Here is a 26,936-nt window from a genome sequence, read left to right on the forward strand (position 1 = left end):
CAAAGGGTTTAGGATTTAGAGCCCAAAGAGCTTTAAGTTGGTCAAACCAACTTATAAGCCCCTTTTTAGCTTTTGAATGTGTTTGTCTAATGCTAACTTTAAGCCATAAAGTTTTTAAAGTCAGTCAAAAATGAAAAGTTAGGATTTCTAACTTTTTTTTTCTAAGTATTTAAAGCCATTTTGTTTGACCATGAAAATTACTTTTATATCCCTTATATTTTAACTAAATTCCCAAACTACCATTTTTATTCTTTTAACCCTAAAATTCAAACACTTATTTTCAACATAAACACTTTTATCCAAACATTCAACTGTTTATTTATAAAAATAACTTTTAGCACTTCAAAATTCTAAAAACACTTCATACATAAAAATTACTTTTTTTAAGCTCATCCAAACGGTTCTTTAAGCTTTGGGATTTTGGCGTTGACAGTTTGCAAAATTGTATTCCCCCTCTCAATTTTCCAAAAGCAAAAAAAGGCCATTTGGCGCCAATTCTCCTTTGTCTCTTTCCCACCTCCTCCCTACATCGCCGACGATTGAAAATGCAGCGGCAGAAAACTTTACTTTCGTACCTCAAGAAACCTGCGCCGGAGGACCAAAGCTCCAGCGATAACACAATCAATGGCCGGAAATTTCAAAGTAAAACTGCAGTTCCGATTTTTTCCACCATAGACGTTAAGGAAGAAATATTGGGAACTGAAACTCCTCCTGAGAAGGGGCCGCTCCCGTTCAACAATCGACATGATGAAAATAAGTCTTCTGTTTTCTCTTCTATTAAGCACAAGTTTATCAAGGTCCATAGCAGAGAAAAACCACGGTATCACTTTTGGGGTTTTCCTATTTTAAAAGCATTTGATTGCTTGTAATTTTGAACTTCCAGTCTCCGCTTTGTCACTGCTCTGCATGATCTTATTCATACTATACTTTGTAAATTCTTAATTATCCCGTCTCTCTGCTTTAACTGGAGCTACCGTGTGTTACAATTTTTGGCTTCCTTTCTAATTAATTAATATAAGCCTGGTCAAAATTATGTAAATTTGCCTGACTTACTGCTTTTTGTTATTCCTATTTGCTAATGTCTTCCTGCCTTATCCACTGAGAACAAGGGTTTACATTTCAGTCCTAAAGGTGGTGTCGTTATGCTTAGTTGTTAATATTTTTCAGTTGTTGCAATAACCATGTTCTTAGATTTTGGTTCTGTTTATTTTTTCTTGTGAGTGATGGAATGCACACTGCTTCCTAGCTATTTTGTTGGCTATTTATTATGTTACAGCTGAAAATGTTGTCCGTCATTTGATTTTATTGTATCTGCAAAATATTAATACTGTCTTGTGAGATGGTTTGTGACATTAACTACTTTTGATGTTGTGTACAGGGATCTAGCGAAAGATGATCCTTGTAAGATCTCCTCTGTTTGTACAAAAAATGAAGGATCAGACAGATTGGGAAATGCTTCTGTTTCCTTACAATCAGGCACTAATAGAAGTTTTGTTAGTTCTAATGGAAACAGTAATCAAGAGGGTAAAGGATTAGTATCTCTTATACCAAGTGATGATCATGGTTTTAGGCCAGAAACACCAAGTATGCAACCTTTTGTACCTGGATTAAAGCGAGTCCATGACAACATTTGTTCCTCAGGGGATAGGAGTGATTGCTTTTCATTGAATGCGAGCAAGAGAATTAAAAGTCTTGAGGGCTTGAATTTTGAAAGGAAGAACCTTGACGAGGAGTTTGAAATGACTAGCAAGTTTGAGTGGCTTCATCCATATCAAATCAAGGATGCGAATGGTAGAAGGCCAGGGGACCCACTCTATGATAAGCAAACACTGTATATTCCTCCTGATGCGTGGAGAAAAATGTCCGCTTCTCAGAAGCAGTACTGGGATGTCAAATGTAAATACATTGACATTGTGCTTTTCTTTAAAGTGGTTAGTTCTGCTTTTCCCTCTTGTATATTCTCCCTTCAAGCTGCTGTCTGTCATCAACTTACTGGACAAAAGTGTCTTTCCCCCGTAATTGTATGCTTGTTCATTTCTTTTTCTTTCTAGTGCGACCAGTTTTTGTTTCATGGGGTTTTGCTTTTAGATAGTATTAGTGCTTATTTTACTTCATCATATTTAAGAAGTTGAGCTATAGGACAACTGAAAATAGTAATGATTCAGATGGATAGGCTTGTGAATATTGAGTAACTAAATTACCTTAAGGCTTCTAAATGGAACTTGGAAAACAACCATAATTATTATCTGAGATGTAGATTTTTCTATATCATTATGGTAGGACTTGGTCTGTGTACTCAGGGCAATGGCAATATGGTTACACTTGTTACATGCCCTGGAGTATACCCTTAGAAAAGAACTTTAAAGTTTTAAAGCCACTGGGAAAATTTTATCTCTTGTGCTTTTGATATTTTTGTCATATGAGTGGACCCTTATGCACTGCACAGTGATACTTACTATAACAATTAAGATACAATTCAAGTTGTGCATTAGTTGTTTCAGATAATTTTTTGGTTAAGTTTCTTTATTACTATTTGCATAAGTATTGTTTCATATATTTGGAAATGATAATAAATTATTACACATTGGTATTTTTCTCAAAACATCATCTTTGTATTTTCACAATTTTTTTCCTAGTTATTTTTATTTTTGTTGCCTTTATTAGTTGTTTTAGAGTAACTTCTTATTGTGTGGTGCCGATGGCAATAACTACCCAAAGTCCTTATCTATCATGGATTTGATTATGAACCACTTGATGATAATCTTATAAGTTTGTTCATGTAGAGTCCGTAGGGAGTGAACTTTTTTTAAACTATTAGGAACACATAAGACATGGCTTTGGCTTTTTAGTTTTGATCCAATCTCTAAATCTTTGACTAACTATATTCTTTGTAGAAGAGCCATCATTTTCTTTAAAAAAAATGATGGTATAGCTGGCTCGGACATTTTGAGGACATTTTTGACTCTTTTCCGTTGTTTCAATGCTTGAAACCCGAGAAAATGAACAAAAAGAAAAAATGAATGCATAGTTTTTTTTCAATAAACAAAATACTTTTCTACTTTTAAATGCTCAATATTCTTTAAAACAAATATTAACTGATAAATCTATTATTGGTAAACAATGAGCCTCATCTTCAAAAGTTTTGGGCTCGAGCTCCAGAATGGAAATTAATCTTTCTAGAAAGCGCTTCTCTCTTTAATGGTCGTTAAGTGTGGGAATCTGAATTAATCGGGGCCCACAATACAAATATCAAACATTGTATGGAAAAATAAAAAAAATGGGGCCCCAAACATTTTGGGTCCTAAAGATTTTGCTTTAGTTGCTTCGCCCTCTGGTTTGCCCTGTGGACAATACCCTCTCAGTCAACTAAGTAGGGATCCCAAAACATATATTATATGGTTGGCACCTTTGGCCTGTTTGAAAAATCATAGCATTCGGCTCCTTGCCCATAAAGGTCTTTAGGTTTCAAATCATGTTGCATTTTTAGTGGAAAACTCATAAAATCATGTATGATCAATCAACGAATCAAATATCGTAGTTCCATAAATATGAAAACATCAGGAAGAACTCATAATATATTAACATTCCCTTCTCATTTCATGAACCTTTACTTTTAACATTTTGAAAGCCATAGAATCTTATAAATTCATGTAAAAGCCTTTGCATAGTAAAAACTTCATTTGAAGCTGGAAACATGTACATTTTGATCATGCAAAGCATTACTTGTGGGTCTAAAATATTTCACGGGGAAAACATAGAAAGCATGACTCGTGGGTCTAAATATTTATTAGATGTGAATTTTCCAACCAATTTTATGAGAGGATTTATTTGTGAAAATCCTTTGGGAACATGTATTCATTCGTTGTTGATGGCTTAAGACATATTTGAATTGTTTAAGACATTTTGCAATTTATTTTTGGAGAAAAAACAGGGAACACGTGTTTGGAATGTAATGTGGATCTACTCCTAATAGTTCAAGGGAAATATAGGTGAAGATACTTGCACCGTAAGTGCTTGGATAGATACCCTATATATGGTTAGACTTGAGAAGAAGAGAATATTTACCTTTAGTGAGTTAGTTCGTCTTTGTTTGATTTTTAATACTGCAATAAGTTTATCTGTTTATTTTCCTTCAATTCGAAACAATTGTGCACAAGGCTCCTTATATGATTATAGCTTTCTCTAAAGTATTGATGCTTTAAAAGGGAAAATTTTATGAGTTGTATGAGCTAGATGCTGAAATTGGTCACAAGGAGCTTGATTGGAAAATGACACTAAGTGGTGTGGGAAAATGTCGACAGGTATGCTATACGTAGCTCACTTGGGATATCTGAAGAGAGAGTTTTGATCATTTTCAGGTTTAGTTTAGTCTTCTGAATCTGATTCATGTACTTATTTTCATGCTTTTCTTTCAGGTTGGTATATCTGAAAGTGGAATTGATGAAGCTGTTCAGAAGCTCCTAGCGCGAGGGTAAGAGTTAGAAGTCTCATTTTCGAGAGCTGTATCTTTTTTCAGGGGAACAGGCTAACAGCTTTTGCTGCTACCGATCTCCAAGTTCCTGCTTACTAATGACTCTGCTAGTTTATCCGTAATTAGAATTGCTGATCTGTTTCTTCGTACTTGTCATTTTTTAACAAGTGATCACTCATGGTCATAACTATGTCACTTTTCAGCATGACTTATGACTTATTTTAGTAACAGTTTACAACTGACCACTACCACCACCACCACCACCATGAACATGCCAGTGTAATCACTTGGGTCTAGGGAGGGTAGGATATACGTAGACCTTACTCTTACTCCTACCTTTTGGGTAGAGAGATTGTTTTCGATAAGCCTTCAGCTCAAAGGAAGTAATCAAAGCAGGATTAAAGGGAAATAACGACAACAAAATAGCAAGATAAACAAAGCAAATGAAACAATGGTAGTTGTAAAATATGAGAAATAAGATACTACGGGAATACTAAATAATACTACAAAATAAGGAGAAGATGAGTAGAAGAGACTAGCCCTCTGCCTTTCCCACATAAAAGTATGAGAACACTCGACACTTGCTACCCTTCTAAACTAATCCTCGACTTCCATACTTTCCTATTTAGGGTCATGTCTATGTCATGTCATGTTTAATCACCTTCCTCAGTTCTTTTCAGCATACCTCTACCTCATAAAACCTGTTATAGCCAACCTCTCATACCTGCTCACTGGTGCATCCACACACCTCCTCTTCACATTTCCAAACAATCTCAGCCTTGCTTCCCTCATCTTGTCTGCCACAGAGGCCATTCCACCTTGTTCATATAATTTCATTCCTAATCCTATCCCTCCTACTATGCCCACTAATCCATTTGAGCATTACCTTCTCCTCCACGTTCATCTTCTAAATGTGTGCAGTCTTGACTGGCCAGACTCTATCCCATACAATAAAGTAGGTCGAACCATCACTCCATAGAATTAACCTGTAAGCCTTGATGACATTTTTTTAATCACATAGTGCCCTAGACGCGAACCGTCATTTCATCTATCTACTCCAATAAGATGTACGACATCATCATCTATCTCCTTGTTTCCTTGAATTACAAGCCTAAGATACCTGAAACTTCCCCTCTTGGGTATGACTTGTGTATCGATCTTCATCTCCACCTTCGCCTCCGCCTCATGCATAACATCATTAAACATGCACTCTTGGTACTCTCTTTAGTCTTGCTTAACCTAAAACCTTTAGATTCTAGAGTCTGTCTCCAAACTTCTAGCCTATGGTTAACTCCATCGTGCATCTCGTCGAACAATAGTATGGAAGTAAGCAGAGTGACAATAGAACACAAAATGATCAGCTTCACTTCGCACCATGCCAAACTCCTGAAAACCATGCTAAACTTCCCAAACCATGCTTGAGGAGACTGCTTCAGGCCATAGAGTGCTTGTCGTATTCTGCAAACCATGTTACTAGACTCCCTTTGAGCAATAAAATCAGGTGGTTGCTCCATTTATACCTCATCTTCGAGATCTCCATGAAGAAAGACATTTTTAATATCTAACTGGTGAGAGGCCAATGACAAACCTCAACCATGGATAAAAAGAGACAAACTGAAAAGCAATCTTGCCACAACAGAGAAAGTATCTCCATAATCAAGATAAAAAATCTGTGTATAACCCTTGGCCACTAGTCGAGCTTTTAGGCGATCAATCTGTTCATCAGGACCAGCCTTCACTTTATATACCCAACGACAACCAAGTGTAGATTTATCTGGAGGTAGAGGAGCAAGCTCCCTAGTACCACTTGAGTGTAAGGCAGGCATCTCTTCAATTATAGCTTATTGCTAGCCTGGATGAGAAAGAGCTTCACCTGTAGTCTTAGGAATAGACACAAATGTTAATGATGATACAAAGGCAGAATGGGCCGATGACAAACAATGATAGGTCAAACAAGTATAGATAGGATGTAGGTTACGAGTAGAGCGATCACCTTTTTGAGTGGCAATGGAAGGACTCTGTGTAGACAAGACCTCAACAGGCAAGGATTCTGGTGGTGGGCGTGAATCATCTGGACGCAGACGACGATGATAGGTTAATAGTGGTGGAGGTGAAGAGGATGAAGATAAAGTCATAGGAGATGCTGTGGAAGGATAGACTATGACAGGATTCCCAAAAGATGGAACTGGTAGAACCTTAGAAATGGCTAATTGTTCGGCAGAAGAGGATGTAAAGTAGGTCTGACCTTCAAAAAAAGTAACATCAGCGGACATAAGGTATCACTGGAGTTTAGGTGAGAAGCATCGATATCCCTTCTGTACCTTGAATAATCGAGAAAGACACATCTAAGAGCACGAGGAGCAAATTTATCTTTTCCTGGAGTGAGTATATGGACAAAACATGTGCTCCCAAAGATGCGTGGTGGAAGAGATAATAAGGTTGACTGGGGAAACAAAACAAAATGTGGTACCTGATTTTGAATAGCAGAGGAAGGCATACAGTTAATCAGATAACAAGAGGTGAGCACTGCGTCCCCCTAAAAACGCGAAGGAACATTTGCTTGTATGAGAAGAGTGTGTGCAGTCTCAACAATATGCCTATTTTTTCTCTCTGCAATCCTATTTTGTGTAAGGACAAGATGTCTGATGAAGAATTCCATGGGTAGACAAATTGTTTAATTTGGGATGGTAAATATTCACGTGCATTATCACTACAAAAAGTGCGAATATAAACACCAAACTGATTTTTTATTTCAGCACAAAAGTTTGAAATATGGAAAATAATTCAGAACAATCTTTCATTACGAACATCCAAGTGCACCTTGAGTAATCATTAATGAAAGTAATAAAATACTTAAAACCCAATGTAGAACTGACTCTACTAGGACCCCAAATATCAGAATGAACTAAATGAAAAAGAGACTGCACGATTATGAGGACTGTGGAAAAGTAGCTTAGGTGTGCTTCCCCAATTGACATGACTCACAATTTAACTTAGACAATTTGGACAAGCTAGGTACCATTTTTTGAAGTTTGGATAAAGTAGGGTGTCCCAATCGTCTGTGGATTAAATTTGGAGAGTTTGAGACTGAGCAAACTGTAGTGGATCTGTGAAAATTGAGATTCTGACTCATGCCCTTCGCCAATCATCCTCTCCCGTACTGAGGTCATGTATAACAAAGAAGTCACTAAAGCCTTAGTGGAACTACTTATTGACAAGAGGCTAAAGGGACAACCAGGGACAAAAAGAAACATTATTTAGAGTCAAGAAAGGTAAGGGATTGGCTTGACCGACTCCGACTGCCATGGGTTGAGAACCATCATTAGCTAATGTAAAAGTGGGAATGGATTGGGAGTAAGTAATATTTGACAATAAAGATTTGTTACCAGAAATGTGGTCAGAAGCGCTTGAGTCCATGACCCAAGGGCCAAGTGTGGTGGCCTGTGATACACAAGCAACAAGATTACAGGATTACCAAACTTGGGCAACGGAGGCTATTGATGAAGATGTTTGCTTACTTGCTTGATATTGAAGAAAGTCATTATATTCCACCTCAGGCAAAGAGAACAATTGATTGGTTGGATTACCAGCGGATTCAGTTTGAGCAACATGAGCAATTTTTGGTTTACCATGTGGAGAGTAGTAGCATACATCACGGGTATAACCCAATTTGTTACAATAGCCACATCTTGGTCGTTGTTTCCCATATCGGCCTCCATGTCGATTTCCAATCTGAAATGCAGTCTGAGATGCTAGAACAGAAGAATCTGTAGGTGGTACCAGATGACTAGAAGACATAGGTGGTGCAGCTAGTCGTAACAATCGAGCGAACAAGTCATCCATAATCGAAAGAGTAGAGCTAGCCAAAATTTGATTTCGCACTGAGTCAAGATCAGATGGAAGTCCAGCAAGTGTAGCAACTAGATTCATCTTCTGACGCTGCTCCAATTGCTTTTCAGCACTTGGAGTGGCGGGCATTAACTCATTAAATTCTTCCATAATTGCTTGAACTTGTCCAAGATAAGTTGACATATTCGAGTCCTGCTTTTTAAGGTTAGTCAACCGAGAAATCACATTATAAAAGCGGGATATGTCGTTTGTGTATAGCCCACGAGCCTTTTCCCTAACTAAGAAGCAAGTTTGGAATGGCCAAAACAATGGCGTCAACTTTGACTCAATAGATTTCCATAGCAGACTACACAATTGAGCATCAATCTTCTCCAATTCGCCCCTATATTTTTAAGTAATATCCTTAGCTGGTGTAACCAAGTGATCCTGAACACCTTGTCCCTTGCACCATAACTGAACAGAGGAGAACCAAGATAAATAGTTTGTACTTACCTGTCCAAGGTTTTGTGGTGATACCAAGGTTTGGGCTGTTGCAACCCACATATTTAGTACTAAACATATTGGATCCGAGAGACATGAAAAAGCAGATTGATTGTGTCCAAAAATAAAGTAAATTTTGGGAAAAAACCTGAAGAACAGATCTGGAAAATCAGAAAACTGCTTGCAGTCTCGTCGAAAAAAGTTATCGGAAAAAATAATCTACCGGAAAAGTGGTTGAAAACACCGCGATGCGAGCAGTATTAGCAAAGGCGCGCTTAATCTCTAAAGTGAGGCTTAAAACATGTTGAGAGCTTTGCCTCACTTAATGTGTGCTTCAATGCCATCATCAAGGTTCTAAGACATACTTTTCCTTGCCAATGAACCTCTTTTGAAGAGACAACACTGAACAATTGATATTTCACTTTATCGTAATTATTTTTCAATTTCTTTGTTCATCTATTTGTCATTCATGCTTATAAATTATTAGTCTTGGACTAAACATATATACATTTTGTACTTTTTCTCCCTTTGCACCTTTTTTCATTAAAGCCCATGCTTTATTTGCGCTTTGTGCTTAAAACCCAATGGACCTTAGAGCTTTTTTGCGCTTTTTGCTTTTGACAACACTGACCGCGAGGATTCCAATCGTAATGGTGGTACTGGTATATACACAATACCCTCGGAGAGTGTCAGAATCGCGGAACGGTGGAGGTTTTGCTGGAAAAAAAAGTTCTCAGTAATTTTGTCCTCGTATTACTCTCGTTTTCTCAATAAACAATGCTCTGATACCATGTGAGAAGACAAGAGTTTGAGAGAGAACTCAACTTGATTACCACAAGCTATTGGGGGTTAAATAGCTAAGTATATATGTCCTAAAAAGGAAAGGAAATCAATACCTAATCAATACAAATCAATACCTAATTAAAATAGGAGTAAATTTCGGAGTAAATCAAGCTACCTACTATGTTTACACATATGCTATAGAATATTCCTCGGATTCTAACAGGAACTGACCACCATGTTGATAATTTCTTATTTAGCGTCTTATTCTCATCTTATGGTATCTTGTCATTTATGTTGAGTTTATTTAACAAATTTGAAGGTACAAAGTTGGACGGATGGAACAGTTGGAAACATCTGAGCAAGCAAAATCTAGAGGCTCTACTTCTGTAAGTGCAGCATAAATTCTTTGAGTTTACGTAGTTCTTATAAACATTTGTGATGCTTGGGGCGGTGAGGTTAGTGATAGCCCTTTAACTTTTCTAAATGTGATAACAAAGCAACGGAAGATACATTGAAGCAATTAATGCATTGAAAATTTCTGAATTTTTTATTTTCTTATGTATCTTTTCGTTTAGAACTCATAATTTATTCTGTTTCTCAAATGAGCACTAAACTGCTCTTTGTTCATCATGGCATTGAGTGATTTGATAATAAGAAATATCGGTTTCAGGTTATTCGTAGAAAACTAGTTCATGTACTCACCCCTTCTACAGCAAGTGAGGGTAATATTGGGCCTGATGCAGTTCATCTTCTTGCTGTCAAGGAGGTCAGCATCTTTTTAAATAAATTTTGACATTGGCATGATAGAGTCTGTTAGTTCTACATGGCAGTAGAGTTACCTATTGTTTGTTCAGAGTAAAGCTTTATGCAATCTTATGTTGTTTTCTTTCTCTGGTAAAATGATCAAAAGAAAGCTTTAAAATCTTTTGATGTCCATATGGTTATCTTGTGTTACAACGTGAGGCTTCAACTGAGGCAGATGATTTAATGTTCTTTCACTATGACATAGACTTGGAATGAGCTGGGGAATGGTTCAATCATTATTGGATTTGCTTTTGTCGACTGTGCTGCTCTGAAAGTTTGGGTTGGTTCCTTCGACGATGATGCATCTTGTGCAGGTTTGGGGGCTTTGCTGATGCAAGTACGACACTTTAAGATCTAATACCTTTCTTGAGTAACTTAATAGATGTGTGATTTGTTTGGTTGATTATTGTATGTTGCTCTCTGTTGCATGTGTAGGTGTCACCGAAGGAAGTTATATTCAATGCAAGGGGTACACATTTTTTTTAAATTAGACTTTGGGAGGATTATTTTGTTCTCTGGAAATAATTATGTTGAGCCTGACTTCCTTGTCTCGCGCCTCCATTTTAACAGGTTTGTCAAAGGATGCTCAGAAAGCACTGAAAAAATATTCATCAACAGGTGAGGATTTTCTTGTTTCTTATAAGTTGCTCACTGTGTCATGAAACAGCTGTGATTTTGATAGTTCTATCTTGATTATCTAAAGCAGTTTGTCCTACCTATCATTTGAAGAATCTGTTCTTTGTTTGTGTAATGTGAAAGCCTGGATCTTCATACTGTTCCATTTAACTTTGGCCCTGAAAACCATGTATGTGTTCATTGATGGGACCCATAATACTGTTGATTCTTAATTGGAATGGAATTTGTGAGCAATTAGCAATTTTAATGCTATAACTAACATTTGCCAATGAGATAGGACCTGGTGGGGAGAAAATTGTAAAGCCTTGTAAAAATTCTATATTTAATTCTGGCTAATTGCAACCCTAATGACACTTAAAATATTTTTGGAGCATTACTGGAGCTACAAAATCATTTGGAGTGTTTGTGGAGATTTCAAGAAGAAAAGGCTTCTTTGTATTTCTCAACGATTTTACATCCATGAGAATGGGTACTTATACAATGAGTCCTAAGACTAAATAAGGAAAAACAATATTACACAATTAATTACATTTAATTACAGTATCAATCAACTACTGTAATTAAGCTTGGAAATCACTAATCAATCAATCAACACTCCCTCTCAAATTGGTGCAAAGATGTCACACATGCTCAACTTGCAAACTAGTGTATGGAAAGTCTGTTAGTTGTGGCCTCAGGCAGACACATCAACTAGCTGCTTTTCAGAGTGACACATGGAATAAACTCAAGACACCAGTCGTAACTTTTTCTGTCCATCAATTTTGACATGCTTTGTTTGATCATGCTGGACTGTATTATGAGCTATACTTATTGGAGCCTTGCTGTCACAATTCAAAGAAAAACATTCCCTTTTCAGACAATCTCAATTCCTCTAGTAGCTTTTGTAACAAAAAGAAGTCAGCAAACACCCTGTGTTGTAGCTCTATATTCTGCCTTGGCACTTGTTCTAGCAACTAGACTTTGCTCTTTGCTTCTTCAAGTGATCAGGTTTCCTCCTACGAGTGTACAGTAATCGAATGTAAATCTTCCATCATTTAGAGATTGAGCCAATTCGCATCGATAAAGGTTCTATTTGCAGGTAACCATGTCCGGAGAAAAGTAGACCTTTCCTTGGAGCAGACTTCAGATACCACAAAACGTGAAAGACAACTTGCATATGAGGATCTTGGGGATCGCGCATGAACTGACTCACCAGTCCGACGCAATAGGCTATGTCTGGTCTAGTGTGAGAGAGATAAATGAGTATTCCAAGCCTCTGATATCTCTACTTATCAACTGATTCTCCAACTCCATTTAGTAGTTTGTGATTGCTTTCAATGGACAGTATTTTTAGTTTGTGACTTGTCATAGGCTCATAGCGGTTTCTTCCAAGAGGTGCAAATATACTTTCTTTGAGAGTACGATTCCTCTTTTTGATCTAGCAACCTCAATTCCCAAAAAGTATTGCAGTTCTCCTAGATCCTCGATCTCTAATTCCCGTGCCGATAACTTCTTCAATCGAGTCATCTCCTCCTTGTTATCTTTTGTTATTACTCTGTCATAATTTATGGGAAGAGTGAGTGTATCCTTGATGTCTTATGAGAATGGTGTGATCAACATTGCTTTGTTGGTAATCGAAGGAGATCATTGCGTTGCTGAATAATCAAGCTCTAGGGGATTGCTTCAGTTCGTACAAGGATTCCTTCCGTATGCATATCTTTCCTTGACTTTGTTTAGGAGGAATCTCCATGTACACCTCTTCTTGTAAGTCTCCATTAAGAAATGCATTTTTCACACCAAACTGTAGTAAGTTCCAATCAAGATTCGCTGCATAAGACAAAAGAATTCTAATAGTGTTCATTCTGTGACGAGGCAAATATCTATTGATAATCCACTCCATAAGTCAAGTAAATCCCTTAGCCACCAATTTTGCTTTAAATCTTTCAATTGAACCATCAATATTATACCCTGACTTTACCGCGCTCATTATTCATATTTTTATATTGCTTTCTATATGCTTGGCTCTACTGACCTATGTCTTGTTTTTCTTGTTTCTCCTCCCTTGTTCTTCTCTCTTAAGCTGAGGGTCTTTCGGAAACAGCCGCCCTACCTTTCAAGGTGGGGGTTAGGTCTGCACATGGTGGGACTATACTAGGTCTTCTGTTGTTGTTGTTGTTGTTGTTGAACCATCAATATTATGTTTTAGAGTGACATTTTGCCCAGTCTCTTTTTTTGACAAGGGACTTAATTTCTTAGATCATAGCTTGCTTCCATTCAAAATCTACAAAAGCTTCCCTCGAATTCCGGCGGAGGCTCTATTGGAGGGAGACAAAATTAGATAACGGGTGTTTGGTGCAAGATCTGACTTCTTCTTTCCTATGGGTTATAGGCAAATCTAATTCAAAAGGAATTGTAGATAACTCACCATTAGAAGAAGGTTTGGCTTCAACAGATCGCATAGTAGAAACTCCTGCTTTATTTCTCCGAAAGTAAGTTTTCATATCAGGTCCATCCAAATGCCCAATGTCTCTCCTTGAATTCTTTCTCCAATTTCACTTTCCCTTGTGGCAGTGGTTTCAACAATGGGACTAGGGAAAACCCATCTCATCTTCCTTATAACCCCCCCCCCGAAAAGGTGATAGTGTAATATTGAAATAGAGCTCAGAATCTTGAAAGGTAATATCAATCTCCTAGAAGGAGGATGATATCATTTGTACACCTTTTTGTGCGGGAGAATACCCAATAAAGACTTATTTATGAGAGGATCAAGTTTCTTGGAGTTCTTAGTGTGAACAAAGGAGACACACCCAAATACCTTTGGAGAAATAATATCTACATTCTTACCCTTTAAAGCATCCAGGGGACTCTGAAAATCGAGGGGTTTAAGGGGCATTCTATTGATGAAATAACAACTACTACAATGACATCCCCAGTATGGTTTTGATAGATGCATGGTAAACGTAAGGGATCTTGCCACTTCTTTCAAATGGCTATTTTTTTTTCTTTCAGCAGCCCCATTTGTGCACTAGTTTAAGCATAACCTATTAGATGGTAACCCATAAGACTCCAAATAAGCTCCAAAAGTTTAATCCATGTATTCTTTGCCATTATCAGTTCTTAAGATCTTTATCTTAGCCTCAAACTGAGTACCAATACTATTGATCCAAAAGATGATTTGTACTTGGTTTAAGGCCTAAGATAAAGTACTTTCAAACTGATAATGGCACTGAATACATGGATGAAACATTTTGAGTCTTATGGGATAATCCATCAAACTAGTTGTCCTTATACTAGTGAACAAAATGGGTGGTTGCAAGGAAAAATAGTCATTCGTTAGAACTCACAAGATCCCTAATGTTTATCATGAATCTACCAAAACCTTATAGGGATGCCACTCTAGTAGCTGCCACTCAAAACCCTTTTTCTTCAGATCCCCTTGGAAGCTTTAAAGTGTAAGATGACTACATGTATTGTTCCTCCAAAGGTATTTGAGTGTGTCTGCTTTGTCCACTATTGTAACTTCGGAAAACTTGATCCTAGAGCTCTTAAATGTGACTTTATTGGGTATTATCCAACATAGAAAGGGTAGAAAAGCTAATCCTCCTTTCAACAGATGCTTTGTCAGCATGGATATTGTCTTTTGAGAATCTGAGTTCTCTTTCAATATTACACCATCACTTATTTAGGGGAAGATCTATAAGGGAAAGAGATTGTTTTTCCTAGTTCTATTGCTGAAACCATTACCACAAGGAGAAGTGAAATTGGAGAGAATTTAAGGAGAGACTTGACGTTTGGATAGACCTGATTTGAAACTTTAGAAGAAATAGAGCAGAAGAAGCTATCATGTAATGTGCTGCTGGTGAGTTATCTACATTTCCTAATGAGTTAGATTTGCCTATTATGCATAAGAATAGAGTCAAATCATGCACCAAACATCCTTTATCTAATTTTGTCTCCCTCCTATAGAGCTTTTGCCTTGTCTATTTCTTGTATGTCTATTCCCCAGGATTGGAGGGAGGCGTTTCTAGATTCTTATTGGAAGCAAACTATTATTGAAGAGATGAAGGCCTTGTCAAAAAAAGAAACTTGGGAACTTGTCACATGACCACCATATGAGAAGTTGGTTAGTTGCAAATGAGTCTTCATCGTAAAACATAACACTAATCGTTCGATTGAAAGATTTAAAGTAAGATTGGTGGCTAAGGGATTCACTCAGGCTTATGGAGTAGATTATCAAAAGATTCTTCGCCTACTACAAAAATGAACACCATTATAATTTTTTTCTCTTGTGCAACAAATCTAGATTAGGACTTACAATAGTTTGATGTGAAAAATCATTTCTTCATGGAAACTTAAAAGAAGAGGTGTACATGGAGATTCCTCAGTTTTTTTTTCTGAACAAAGTCAAGGAAAGGTATGCAGACGGAAGAAATCCTTGTATGGATTGAAGCAAACCCCTAGAGCTTGGTTTGACATATTCGGTAAAGTAATGATCTCCTTCTGTTACCAATAAAGTAATGCTGATTACACCATTTAATCCTTGAGGACAAGGATTTTTTTGAAGAGGGTGGTATTTGATATGATACAATTAGAGTGGGTTTCATTTCTCATTTTTCTTCCATATTCATTTCATCTGCAATTAGTTTGAAAAATTGTCCAGAATCAATTAGTTATCACACGTGACCTGTGTGCGCAGCTAGTTGGCCTTTCCTAAAGTTAATTGAAACCAACTTTCCCTCCCCTATTTCATTCAGCATATAAATGAAATCTATAGCAATTGTAAGCATTTTGTTTTGGTGATTACAAGTCAATAACTCTCCTCTCTTTCTCTCTAATTCGTTAAGAACTCTTAGGTGCTTGAGTGATTTGTTTAAGAGCAATTCAAATCATTTGCTCTTTAGGACACTGTTTTTTTCCATTTTTGTTTCAGGTCGTATTACTTCTCCACGTTTGGAACCTTCCAAACGGCTAAACTCTATTCAAAAATATATTTAATCGCTTCAAATAATGACATTGGACTCAATTCTATAATTTAATATGTGGTCTAGGTTAAAGTCAACAAAAAAGTCAACCACGAGCCCACATGGTCAAACATCGGAACAAAACTCATATCCAGTTTATCCATTGCCCCATGAGTCCAAATCTATAATTAATTTTTTATTTTGAATTCATTTATTTAACTCATCATCAATTTATCATTTCTAAATCTTAGACCAAAAACTCCCAAATTCCACCATCAAAATTCCGTACTTTAATGGCTAAACTTTGAATAAAATCATGTATACTTTTCATGGGTAAGTGTAGAACCTTGGAGTTTCTATGATGGTCCCAAACTAAAATCCCATTAATCTCATAGCTAGTTCGTCCAAAAATGGTGAAAGAATGAAAAATTCTGAAATTATGTCCTTCTTATACATGGACCAGGTTATTTGCAAATGTGTCCTCCTCTCCGCAATTGCAGACCAAGCCCATGAGCAAGTTCTTAACAATTGCAGCGCACCAGGCTCGGACCTGCACCAGCACTAGTTTTAGCTCAAAAGTGTGCCGAAACCAACCCAAACCCCTCAGGTCTCAACCCAAGCCATACCAACAGGTTCCAAACATAAGATCTACCTATCAAAGGCCTCAAAACATGAAGTGGAACGCAAATACTCAAAATCGAAGAGTTGAGTTGTTACAGAAGCTTACTGTAGCCAAGCTTGAATTCCTTATGTTGATGGTGCCTGAACAAATCTGTGCCTTGAGCTTAGTTTGTTCATTCACTGGTTGCTGCTGTAACCAAGCAATTGATTGGTTTCCTTTCCGTAAAATCCTTTAAGTTTGCTATACAATTGTTTCCTTTCCCCCAAAAATTCCCATTTCCATTGCTGACCTTCCATAGTATTTTTCAGCTTTGTTCTTTCCCTTAATTCCTGTACGAAGACAACCAAGACCTATTATGCCGCTGACGTATGGACCAAACATTTCAGCTTAATTCCTTTGCAAGATCATAAACTTATAGTCTGTAATAGTGATTTGGGCTTAGTGCATAAACTCTATTTCATTATATGTCTGTCTCTATTCTTATAATTTATCTTATACATACGTAAATAATACTTCTAATTAAGTGTATCAGTATCTTTATGTATATATAGACTCTCTCTCTCTCTATATATATATGTGTGTGTGTGTGTGTATGTATATATAAAACCTCTATATAACTTAATAAAATAAGAAAACAATAATTGGAGAAAATAACTAAAAGGTCCAACTTGATCCCAAAAATGTTAGGGTGCTACAACAATATAGAGAACTTCTAGTACTCTTTATTTTTTCTGTATTATTGTGGTCTCAGATGAATTGAAATAGAGAATCATGGTCAATAAAGATTCATATAGTTAACCACAACTTTTTTTTTGTTGTTGTTGTATACTAGTTTAGGCTAATTCTTCTGACTTTTCCACCAAAAAAGTTGGGAATTAAGATCTCGAAATTTCAATTGCACTTCTATGCCTAATTATTTTCTTGTTGCAAGTCTCTAGGGCTGAAACTGCTTTTTGGATATGGGTACTTCCAACTTCAGAAATTTAAGAAATGATAAGAAATGAGCATTAGGAATAGAGAGAAGGGATGCTGTTGACGGAGTGGTCACTTCATTAGATCTCTTAGATAAAAAAATCCTGAGTTTTATTTTGTTTCTGCATTTCTAATATGCTGACATGTGGATGAATTTCTTCACCTTGAATTCTGCCATAAACTCATTGACAGTATCATTTTGATTTACATGGGGCAATCAAGAAAAGAATAGGAAAAGCAAAAGGCAAAGTTGAGAAAAAAGAAAAAGTTGGGGGTGGGGGAGAGGGAGGGTGGAGTTTTTTCTTTCTTAGATCTCTTGATAAATATCCTTTGTCCATTTAGGTCCTGCAGCACCACTCCTATCTCCAGTTCAGCCAGGTGCTGAGTTTGTTGATCCTGCAGAAGTAAAAAATTTCCTCGACTTGAAAGGTTACTTTAAAGGATCTTGTAATAAGTGGGATCACGCCGTTGATGGAGAGAACCATGATGTTGCTTTATGTGCTCTTGGGACTCTTGTTAATCATTTAGAGAGATTGATGGTAAGTCTCAGAACCGTGGCCTATTTTCTGTGTGTAATACTTATGGTATTATTTTGGTGAATGCTTTGTTCTGAATTTAACAGTTAGATGAGGTCTTACATAATGGTGATGTTCTATCATATGAAGTCTATAAGGGTTGCCTCAAAATGGACGGACAGACACTTGTCAATCTTGAAATCTTCAACAATAATGCCGATGGGAGTCCATCAGGCAAGTACAATATTTTTTGGTCAAATCAAAACTCTGTACTCATTCTAAGGGGTAGCTCTGGCAATTCTATATTCTTCTCTGTGTTTCAGGTACTTTATACATGTATCTTGATAACTGTATTACATCACCTGGGAAGCGACTTTTAAGAAGATGGATTTGTCATCCCCTCAAAGATGTAGAGAAAATCAACCATAGGCTTGATGTGGTTGACAGACTTGTTGAAAATTCAGACGCCACATTATCCACTGCTCAGTATCTTTGCAAGCTTCCAGATTTGTGTAGGCTGCTTGGACGGGTCAAGGCTAGCATTCAATCTTCTGAAGCACTCCTTCTGCCCTTGATTGGTGCCAAAATATTGAAGCAGCGAGTAAGTTTTATTTGACATCAGAATTTGGTTTTCTTAGTCTGTGGTGCAGTAAAGAAGTTCTCACTTCCTGAATTACTAGTTTGTGTGGTTAAAAACACAGTAGTTCAATCTGCTTCCAGGAAGAAGACTAGCAGATAATTAGTAGTTGAGCATCTCTTGCAATTTTCACACCTTTCTACTTACCAGGCAAATGGACTGACTATCTCTTCATTGCGTATTGGATAAAATTGTCTCATTTTCGCATCTTTCTTGCTTTCTAGACAAATGAGCAACAATAACAACAACAACATACCCATTGTAATCCCACAAGTGGGGTCTGGGGAGGTGGCGTGTACGCAGATCTTATCCCAATCTTGTGAGGGTAGAGAGGCTACTTCCAAAAGACCATTGGCTCAAGAAAAGCATAACAAACCGGGTATGAAAAGGAAATACAGTAGTGGAAACCGGGTATGTTCATCCCATGAATCAAACATGGGGTCTTCTTTAGATGGTCTTGTACCGAGAAGGTGTCGTAATTCCCCTTAACCCTTTAAAAAGTACAAACTAGTTGAGCCCATTTTAGGTAATTTTTTCCATTCAACAGATAAGAGGCTTGAGTGTTTTGCAAATCTCCAGCTGAAACTACAGAGGTATTCTCTATGGTTGTAGAAACATTTCTAGAGGCTGGAATATTTGCGGCAGTACCATTTTCGGACACGGTTGTTAAATGGTTTCAATATTTGGGCGGATAAAGATAGCAAAAAAGGGATTTTTCAAGACAAGATGAATAAAACTGGTTAGGAATAAGCCTAAAGCTCTGATACCGTATGGAATAAGATAGTTGAATAATTTCATTCATATCTTTCTATGTCATATACATGGCTTTATATACATAAGAGATTGTGGAACAGAATCACCTAAATCCCATGAAATCTAGGATTATACAGAATCATATATTTTACATAAGGAGAATGAATCATAGATAAGATATTCTAGATTACAACAATTATCCTTAGATCATAGAGGATCAGATCTTGATATTTGGGGATCCTAATATTTCTGATGCTAAATGGAGTTTGACGTCTTTTGTTACTAATTGGAAAGGAAACATGTTTGGGTTTTGCAATTTCACAATCATCACAATGAAAAGACTCAACAGTCAAATCTTTGAACAAAGATAGAAACATCATTCTGATTACATAAAAGGAAGGATGACCTAACACCGACGATGATAAAGCCATACTTTCTCTTTATTGGACATAATAGATTCAGACAAGAATGAACTCGATAAGGAATTCTTAGTTGTATCTTCACCATTGTGGAAATCCAGACAATAAAGACTACCTTTCTCACTAGCAAGCCCAATCATCTCCTTTGTGTACTGTTCGTGAAATAAGCTATATGAAGAGAATAAAGTTACTTGGCATTTGTAATCTTTGGTGAGTTTCTGGATAGAAATGAGATTTGCAGTTAACTTTGGGACATGAAGGACATCTTTAAGTATCAAGGAGACAAGGACTTTCTCAGTGGTATGTCTCCTTGTCCAACTATAGTAATAACCGAACCATTGGCTATAGTTATTTTTTTATAGCTAGTACAAGGAGAATATGATATGAAGAGATGAGAGGAACTGGTCGTATGATCAGTTGTCCTGGAATCAACCACCCACATTGGAGAAAGTTTGTCTAAGACGTTAGTAACAAAAGAGCAAGAAATACCTATGAAGGCCAATGAACAACTACCTGTTGAAGCTGAGTGTGGATTTGTTTCATCAGTCCGATGGCTGCTAGCTATATGTGCCTCCTTTCCATCACTAATATTTCTGCTTGGAGGTCTACCATTGATTTTCTAGCATCTCTCTCGGGTATGCTGATATTTTTTGCAGTAGGTGCAATAAAGATTGTTCATATTAATTGACAGTTTGAATGAACACGGGGTCTTGATGGTGTTCTCCCATTGTGAAACTCCAGATTCTCTTGAACTTGTCCCTTTTGCTACAAGAGCTGATTCTTCATTAATTTGATTTTCAAGCATAACACTCCTCTGGCCTTCTTATATCCGTATAATGGCCATTGTCTCATTTAATGATGGGAAATCTTCTTTTCCTATGATTCGCACTCTCACGGAATCAAATTCTACATTTAGTCCAGCAAGAAAATCATAAATCCTTACTTTTTCAATAAATCTTTTCAAAATCAAATCATCGTCTTTACAACCCATTTGAATGCATTGATAATGATCCATTTCTTACCATAAACTCGGTAAAAAGTTAGAATATTCAGTGATAGGTTGAGCTCCCTATTTTGCTGTAGAAAGTTTTGTTTTTATTTCATAGATCCTTGCAGCATCATGTACTTTAGAGTACGTCTCCTTCATTGCATCTCAAATTTCCTTAGCGGTGCTCAGAAACATAACGCTATCCGGATAGATTACGTGGGGTCTTTTTTAACTAAGACATCACCATTGCATCATGTTCATCCCATGCATTAAACGTGGGATCTTCTTTAGATGGTCCTGTACCAAGAAGGTGTCGTAATTTCCCTTTACCCTTTAAAAAGGTGCGAACTAGTTGAGCCCATTTTAGGTAATTCTTTTCATTCAGTCGATAAGAGGCTTGAATGTTTTGCAAATCTCTAGCCGAAACTGTAGAATTATTCTCTACAGTTGCAGTAACAATTCAAGAGGCTGGAATATTTGTGGCAGTACCATTTTCGGACATGAGTTTAGAATGGTTTCAGTTTCAATACAAGATGAATAAAACTAGTTAGGAATAAGCCTAAAGCTCTAATACCACGTGGAATAAGGTAGTTGAATAATTACCCTTCGGGGTGGCCAGTGGTTAGGGCATTGGACTTCCATGTTGGAGATCTCAAGTTCGAAACCCTTGAAAGCAAAAGCAAGGGGTTTACCTTCTGTGTCATGCTTGTTGCACCGGGCTTGCCTAGTGCGGGTTACCTCTCCTGTGTGGTTTGCGAGCTATGCGGGGTTTTTACCCTGTGCACACCCAAAGGATAGCAGCTGCGAGTTTCCCTTGTCATCAAAAAAAGAAAGTTCAATATTTTCATTCATATATTTCTCTGTCATATACATGGCTTTATATACCTAAGAGATTGTGGAATAGAATCACCTAAATTCCATGAAATCTTGGATTATACGAAATCATGTATTTTACATGAGAAGAATCATAGGTATGATATTCTAGATTACAACAATAATCCTAAGATCTTAGAGGATCAGATGTTGACATGAAGAATATCTTCTCGAAAATCCTCTATTAGCCAACAGTGTAACAATTCAAGGTGAGGTGTCATGGTGTATGTTATTTACGGATGACGTAGTTTTGATTGATGAGACTTGCAACAAAGTTAATGCAGTGGTTTGGACGGCGAAAGGCAACAAGGCCCTGCCTCGCCATCCGGCGAGGCTAGCGGCGAGGCGCTCGCCTTTTTGAATTGAGGCGCCAATTAATACCAAATCCTTAAAATATTTAATTGCATATATAAATATCCAAAATCTCAATAGCAATAACATATATTAGCAAATATTTCAATTCAAAAACTAATAGTAGATACTAAATGTCTAGAACTTGAATGATTCAATAATTCATAAGACAATTGACAAACAATACTAGAACTCTAAAAGTCTATTCTTCTTCAAGATTATCAAAATCTTGAAGATCAACATCCATTTCATTATGACTAAATTGATTATGAGAGAAATAAATATAGAAAAATTATTTTTTAAAAAATATTGGTGGATTGCTGCAGTCACAGTGACTCAAAACTCAATCCAAAAGAAAAACAGAGGCAGAGGCGCAGAGCACTGTGCCTGAGTCGAGTTCGATTATAAGAGAAGAAGAAGAAAGAAACTGAAGAAGAGAAGAAGAAAAAAGGAGAAGAAGAAGAAGAAAGAAGAAGAAGAGGAGAAGAAGAAGAAAAAGAAAGAACTGAAGAGAAGAACATACCTGTTGAGAAATCGCTGAAGAAGAAAGACAACTTGAGCAAGAGCAGTTGACTTGTGCGAAGAAAGAAACTGATGGGCGAGTCGCGATTTGTGCAGCAAAAAAACCTTAAAATTTTCTTTTAATTAATAAATTAGATCCTTTTTTTAAAAAATCAAAAGGCGTGCCTTCTCGCCTTCGCCTCGCCATGTCGCCTCTCGCCATTTCGTCGCCTATTGGATCTTGCCTTGCCCAGAAGAGAAAAGAAGACCAGCCATCGCCTCGCTTCGCCATGTCGCCTTTGGCGAGAGGCGAGCACCTTTCAAAACATTGGTTAACGCTAAGTTGGAGGTTTGGAGACAGACCCGAGAGTCTAAAGGGTCTTGGTTGAGCAGGACCAAGACTTAATACTTGGAGTGTAATTTCAGTAACATGATGTATGAGGTTGATGTGGAAGTGAGGCTTGATACACATCATCTAAAAGAGAGGTGTTTTCAAGTATTTTGAGTCGATTATCCAAGGAAATAGAGAGGTTGATGAGGTGTCACTCACTGTATTGGTACATGGTGGATGAAATTGAGGCTTGCTTTCGAAGTCTTGTGTGATAGGGTGCTTCCAAGACTTTAAGGCAAGTTCTATAGAGTGGTAGTTAGACTACCTATGTTGTATGGTGTGGAGTGTTGGCCAGTTAAAAATTCTCACAGACAGAAAATGAAAGTGGCGGATGAGGATGTTGCGATGGATGTGTGGGTATAGTAGGAGAGATAGAATTAAAATGAGGATATCCGAGACAAAATGGGGTTGACTTCGGTGAAAGACAAGATGCGGGAAGCGATGTTGAGATGGTTTGGACATGTGATGAGGAGATGCACGGATGCCTTAGTGCGGAGGTGTGAGAGGTTGGTTATGGATGAATTCAGGAGGTGTAGAGGTAGACCAAAGAAATATTGGGGAGAGGTGATTAGGCACAACATGCTGCAATTGCAGCTTAAACATGACCTTAAATAGGAAGTGTGGAAGACACAAATTAGGGTTGAAAGTTAGTATGTAGGAGTGCGTCCATACTAGTAGCTAAAAGTGCTTTGTCTTGTTGCCTTTACTAGTAGTTGTAGGACTACTCTTGTAGTTTCTTGTTCTTCGATCTCTATGACTACCTATTATTCCATGTAGTTTATTTGTAATATTATTTAGTTATAGTACTATTATGTTACTATCTGTTATTTTTGTTAATATCTATTATCTTTTGTTCTTTCATAAAGTCTTTTCTTAGACTGTCTTTGTCTTGAGCCGGGGGTCTATTGGAAACCTCTCTACATCACCTCTGAGGTAGAGTAAGGTCTAAGTACACACTACCCTCCCCAGATCCCATTGTATAGGATTACGCTGGGTATGTTTTTGTATGTACAGTGTATTATGACTAACAGCTACACATGTAATCAAACATGCACATAGTTCATAATGTTAATTTAGCATGAAAATACGATGCTTATTATATTATTCTAGCATGGTGTATTGCTCAAAAAGTCACGATATAAAAAAGAACATATAAAGCATGTATGACAACAATACCCTATACCCCGCATTACAATCATAATTCAAGTAGTCACATATATGCATGTCACCCCACATATATGATACTCCCATATACATAGTATATGTAAAACAATACTCCCCTTTAGTTCATATTAAGTCAATTGTTGGGGTATGACACATCCCTTAAGAATAATATTTAATGACATGAATCAAATGCTACTTTTCACTATTCTCCTAGAAATGTAACGGGTCGTTTGGTTTGAATACAAGTTATGATGGGATAAGTTGTGTTGGGATTAGTTATGATGTCATAAGTTATGTTGAGATTATTTCTTATTGCTTGTTTGGTTTGTTGTATTCAAAATAATATGCATTGCATAAATTTTAAGAACAAGTGGTTTGTTTACAAAAATATTCTTCACTTTTATTTAGTTTTTTATATTTTCTTACAAGCTTTAGTTATTCATTCTTAAAAATAAAAGTTTTAAAAATAAAACCTTCATCTTATTTATTTTAAAAATAGAACTTTCATCTTAAATTTGTTAAAATAAAAGAGGATTTATTATTTATATCACTTCGTTTAAGCACATATCACTCTTAAATTGTAAAATACTATAGTTTTCATTTTAATCGATATATAAAATACAAGCTTGCAAGTGACTAAAAAAATATAATTAAAAATATATAATTTAGTAGTATAGAAATCAAAACATAAATAAACATAAGAATTAGTCAAATAAATTAATAAATAAAAATTATATTTGTATAGTTTAACTTTTAATTAAAAAATATAAAGAATTATCATAAAAATAAGAAGTAGTGACGATTATAAATGTTACTATTATACATGGTATTAAAAATAATGTGAATATACATTAATGTGAAAAATGATGTATAAAAAAGGTTTAAAAGGATATTTTGTCATTTTCTCTATTTTATGTCGGGATAAGTTATTTCGGGATTACTATACCACCCAAGAGGAGGGATAACTTATCCCGGTACTAATTATTAATCCCGGGATAAGTTATCCCAGATTTGCCAACCAAACAACAAATTAAGTGGTACTATAATTTAATCCCGAGACTATTTGATGTTATCCTTCACACCAAACGACCCCTAAAGTAGTTAAGAACCTCATTAAATGGAGGGTAAATATGGAAAAAAGTTCCAATAATTTTTCTGAACTTTGAATAATTCACTTATTTGAACTATGAAGAAAGTTCCAACAATTCACTTAATATGGACTAGAAGGGAATATCAATTTGGGAAAATTCCCTCACTGAGGTCAAAGCCTTAACTTACCTCAGTCTGAAGTAACTCTAGCCTTCTTGAATTGTCAGACGAATCCATTGATGTCAATTAAATATTTTTTTGTCTCGGTCAAATTCAAAATAAGCCCAAAAGGTCTACCCGAAACCTCGTTGTCAAATATCGAAATAAATTACATTCTCAGTTTAACCATAATTTTTTTTCTTTTTTTGTTTAACATAATCTCATAAGTCCGAACCTTCAATTAGATTTTCAATCTGACATCAACTCCATGTTCTAATCTCCAAATTACATACTCTTAAACTTAGGTCAGAATTTCGGAAATCCCCAAATTCACCATTTCAAATCCGTCTTTTAGGTGTTAGATTCTATGTGTAATCATGAAATATAATCAAATCCGCATTTAGCTTGCTTACCCAACATTATAGATGAATTCCCCTTTGAAAATTGCCTTGATTTGAGCTCCCAAGATCCATAAATGGACAAATAAGCAAAAAGTCCTGATTCTGAAATTTATATGCATGTACAACCTTTAGAATGGTCGGTCTATGCTGAAAAGTTATCCTAACGCTATAGTGCCCAAGCAGCTGTGTTCATGGTGGTTGTGAGAAATATAGGAGAAAAATATTATTGAATTGCGTAAGAACAATATTACACAAAGACTCTATTTAATCCTTTTTCAAGTAGGATACTATAAACTATTCCTATTTCTATTCCTATTCTAAGTAGGGTTGTGTACACCTATTCCTATTTTAACACTCCCCTCAAGCTTGTGCATACAAATCATATGTATCTAGCTTGTTACAAATATAATTAATACGAGGACTTGTGAGGGACTTGGTAAAGATATCTGCAAGTTGATTACTTGACTTCACAAACTTTGTAACAATATCTCCTGAGAGTATCTTTTCTCTGACAAAGTGACAATCAATCTCAATGTGCTTAGTCCTCTCATGAACACTGGATTTGATGCAATATGAAGGGCCGCTTGATTATCACACACAAGTTCCATATGACCTGTTTCTCCAAATTTTAGTTCTGTCAGCAACTGTTTGATCCAAACTAGCTCACAAGTTGCCACAACCATTGCTCGATATTTTGCTTCTACACTAGATCGAGCAACCACACTTTGTTTCTTACTCTTCCACGACACCAAATTACCTCCTACTAAAACACAATATCCAGATGTAGAACGTCTATCAGAGGGTGATCCTGCCCAATCAGCATCTGTATATCCGGTGATATGCTCATGGCCGTGGTCCTCAAAGAGTAGTCCTTTACAAACAACTGACTTTATATATCGCAGAATAGAATAACTACATCCCAATGACTATCACAAGGAGAAGTCATAAATTGACTTACAACATTCACAGGAAAAGAGATGTCAGGTCTAGTCACTGTGAGATAATTTAACTTTCCAACCAGCCGTCTATACCTTTCAGGATTACGGAGTGACTCCCCCTGTCCTGGAAAGAGTTTAACATTCTACATCCCGTCATTCCTGTCTCAAGAATGTCTAAGGCATACTTGTGTTGAGAAATA

The 26,936-nt window shown here is 36.6% G+C and overlaps 1 protein-coding gene across 4 annotated transcripts in view; it reads left to right on the top strand.

Moving 5' to 3' along the window:
- Positions 1–425: 425 nt before the first annotated feature.
- Positions 426–26,936, top strand: part of LOC129893489 (DNA mismatch repair protein MSH7) — a 44,663-nt gene continuing 18,152 nt past the window's right edge. For all 4 annotated transcript variants that reach the window (XM_055969025.1, XM_055969027.1, XM_055969028.1 and 1 more), the window contains exons 1-12: positions 426–820; positions 1,379–1,931; positions 4,206–4,301; positions 4,416–4,471; positions 9,903–9,969; positions 10,254–10,349; positions 10,593–10,724; positions 10,823–10,856; positions 10,958–11,005; positions 17,900–18,096; positions 18,180–18,306; positions 18,396–18,673. In XM_055969025.1, the coding sequence (XP_055825000.1) occupies positions 546–820; positions 1,379–1,931; positions 4,206–4,301; positions 4,416–4,471; positions 9,903–9,969; positions 10,254–10,349; positions 10,593–10,724; positions 10,823–10,856; positions 10,958–11,005; positions 17,900–18,096; positions 18,180–18,306; positions 18,396–18,673 (1,959 nt within the window). In that variant the 5' untranslated portion in view covers positions 426–545. The remainder of the gene's footprint in view (positions 821–1,378; positions 1,932–4,205; positions 4,302–4,415; positions 4,472–9,902; positions 9,970–10,253; positions 10,350–10,592; positions 10,725–10,822; positions 10,857–10,957; positions 11,006–17,899; positions 18,097–18,179; positions 18,307–18,395; positions 18,674–26,936) is intronic.

The sequence above is a fragment of the Solanum dulcamara genome, chromosome 6 (assembly GCF_947179165.1).
Source record: "Solanum dulcamara chromosome 6, daSolDulc1.2, whole genome shotgun sequence".
Taxonomy (NCBI): Eukaryota; Viridiplantae; Streptophyta; class Magnoliopsida; order Solanales; family Solanaceae; genus Solanum; species Solanum dulcamara.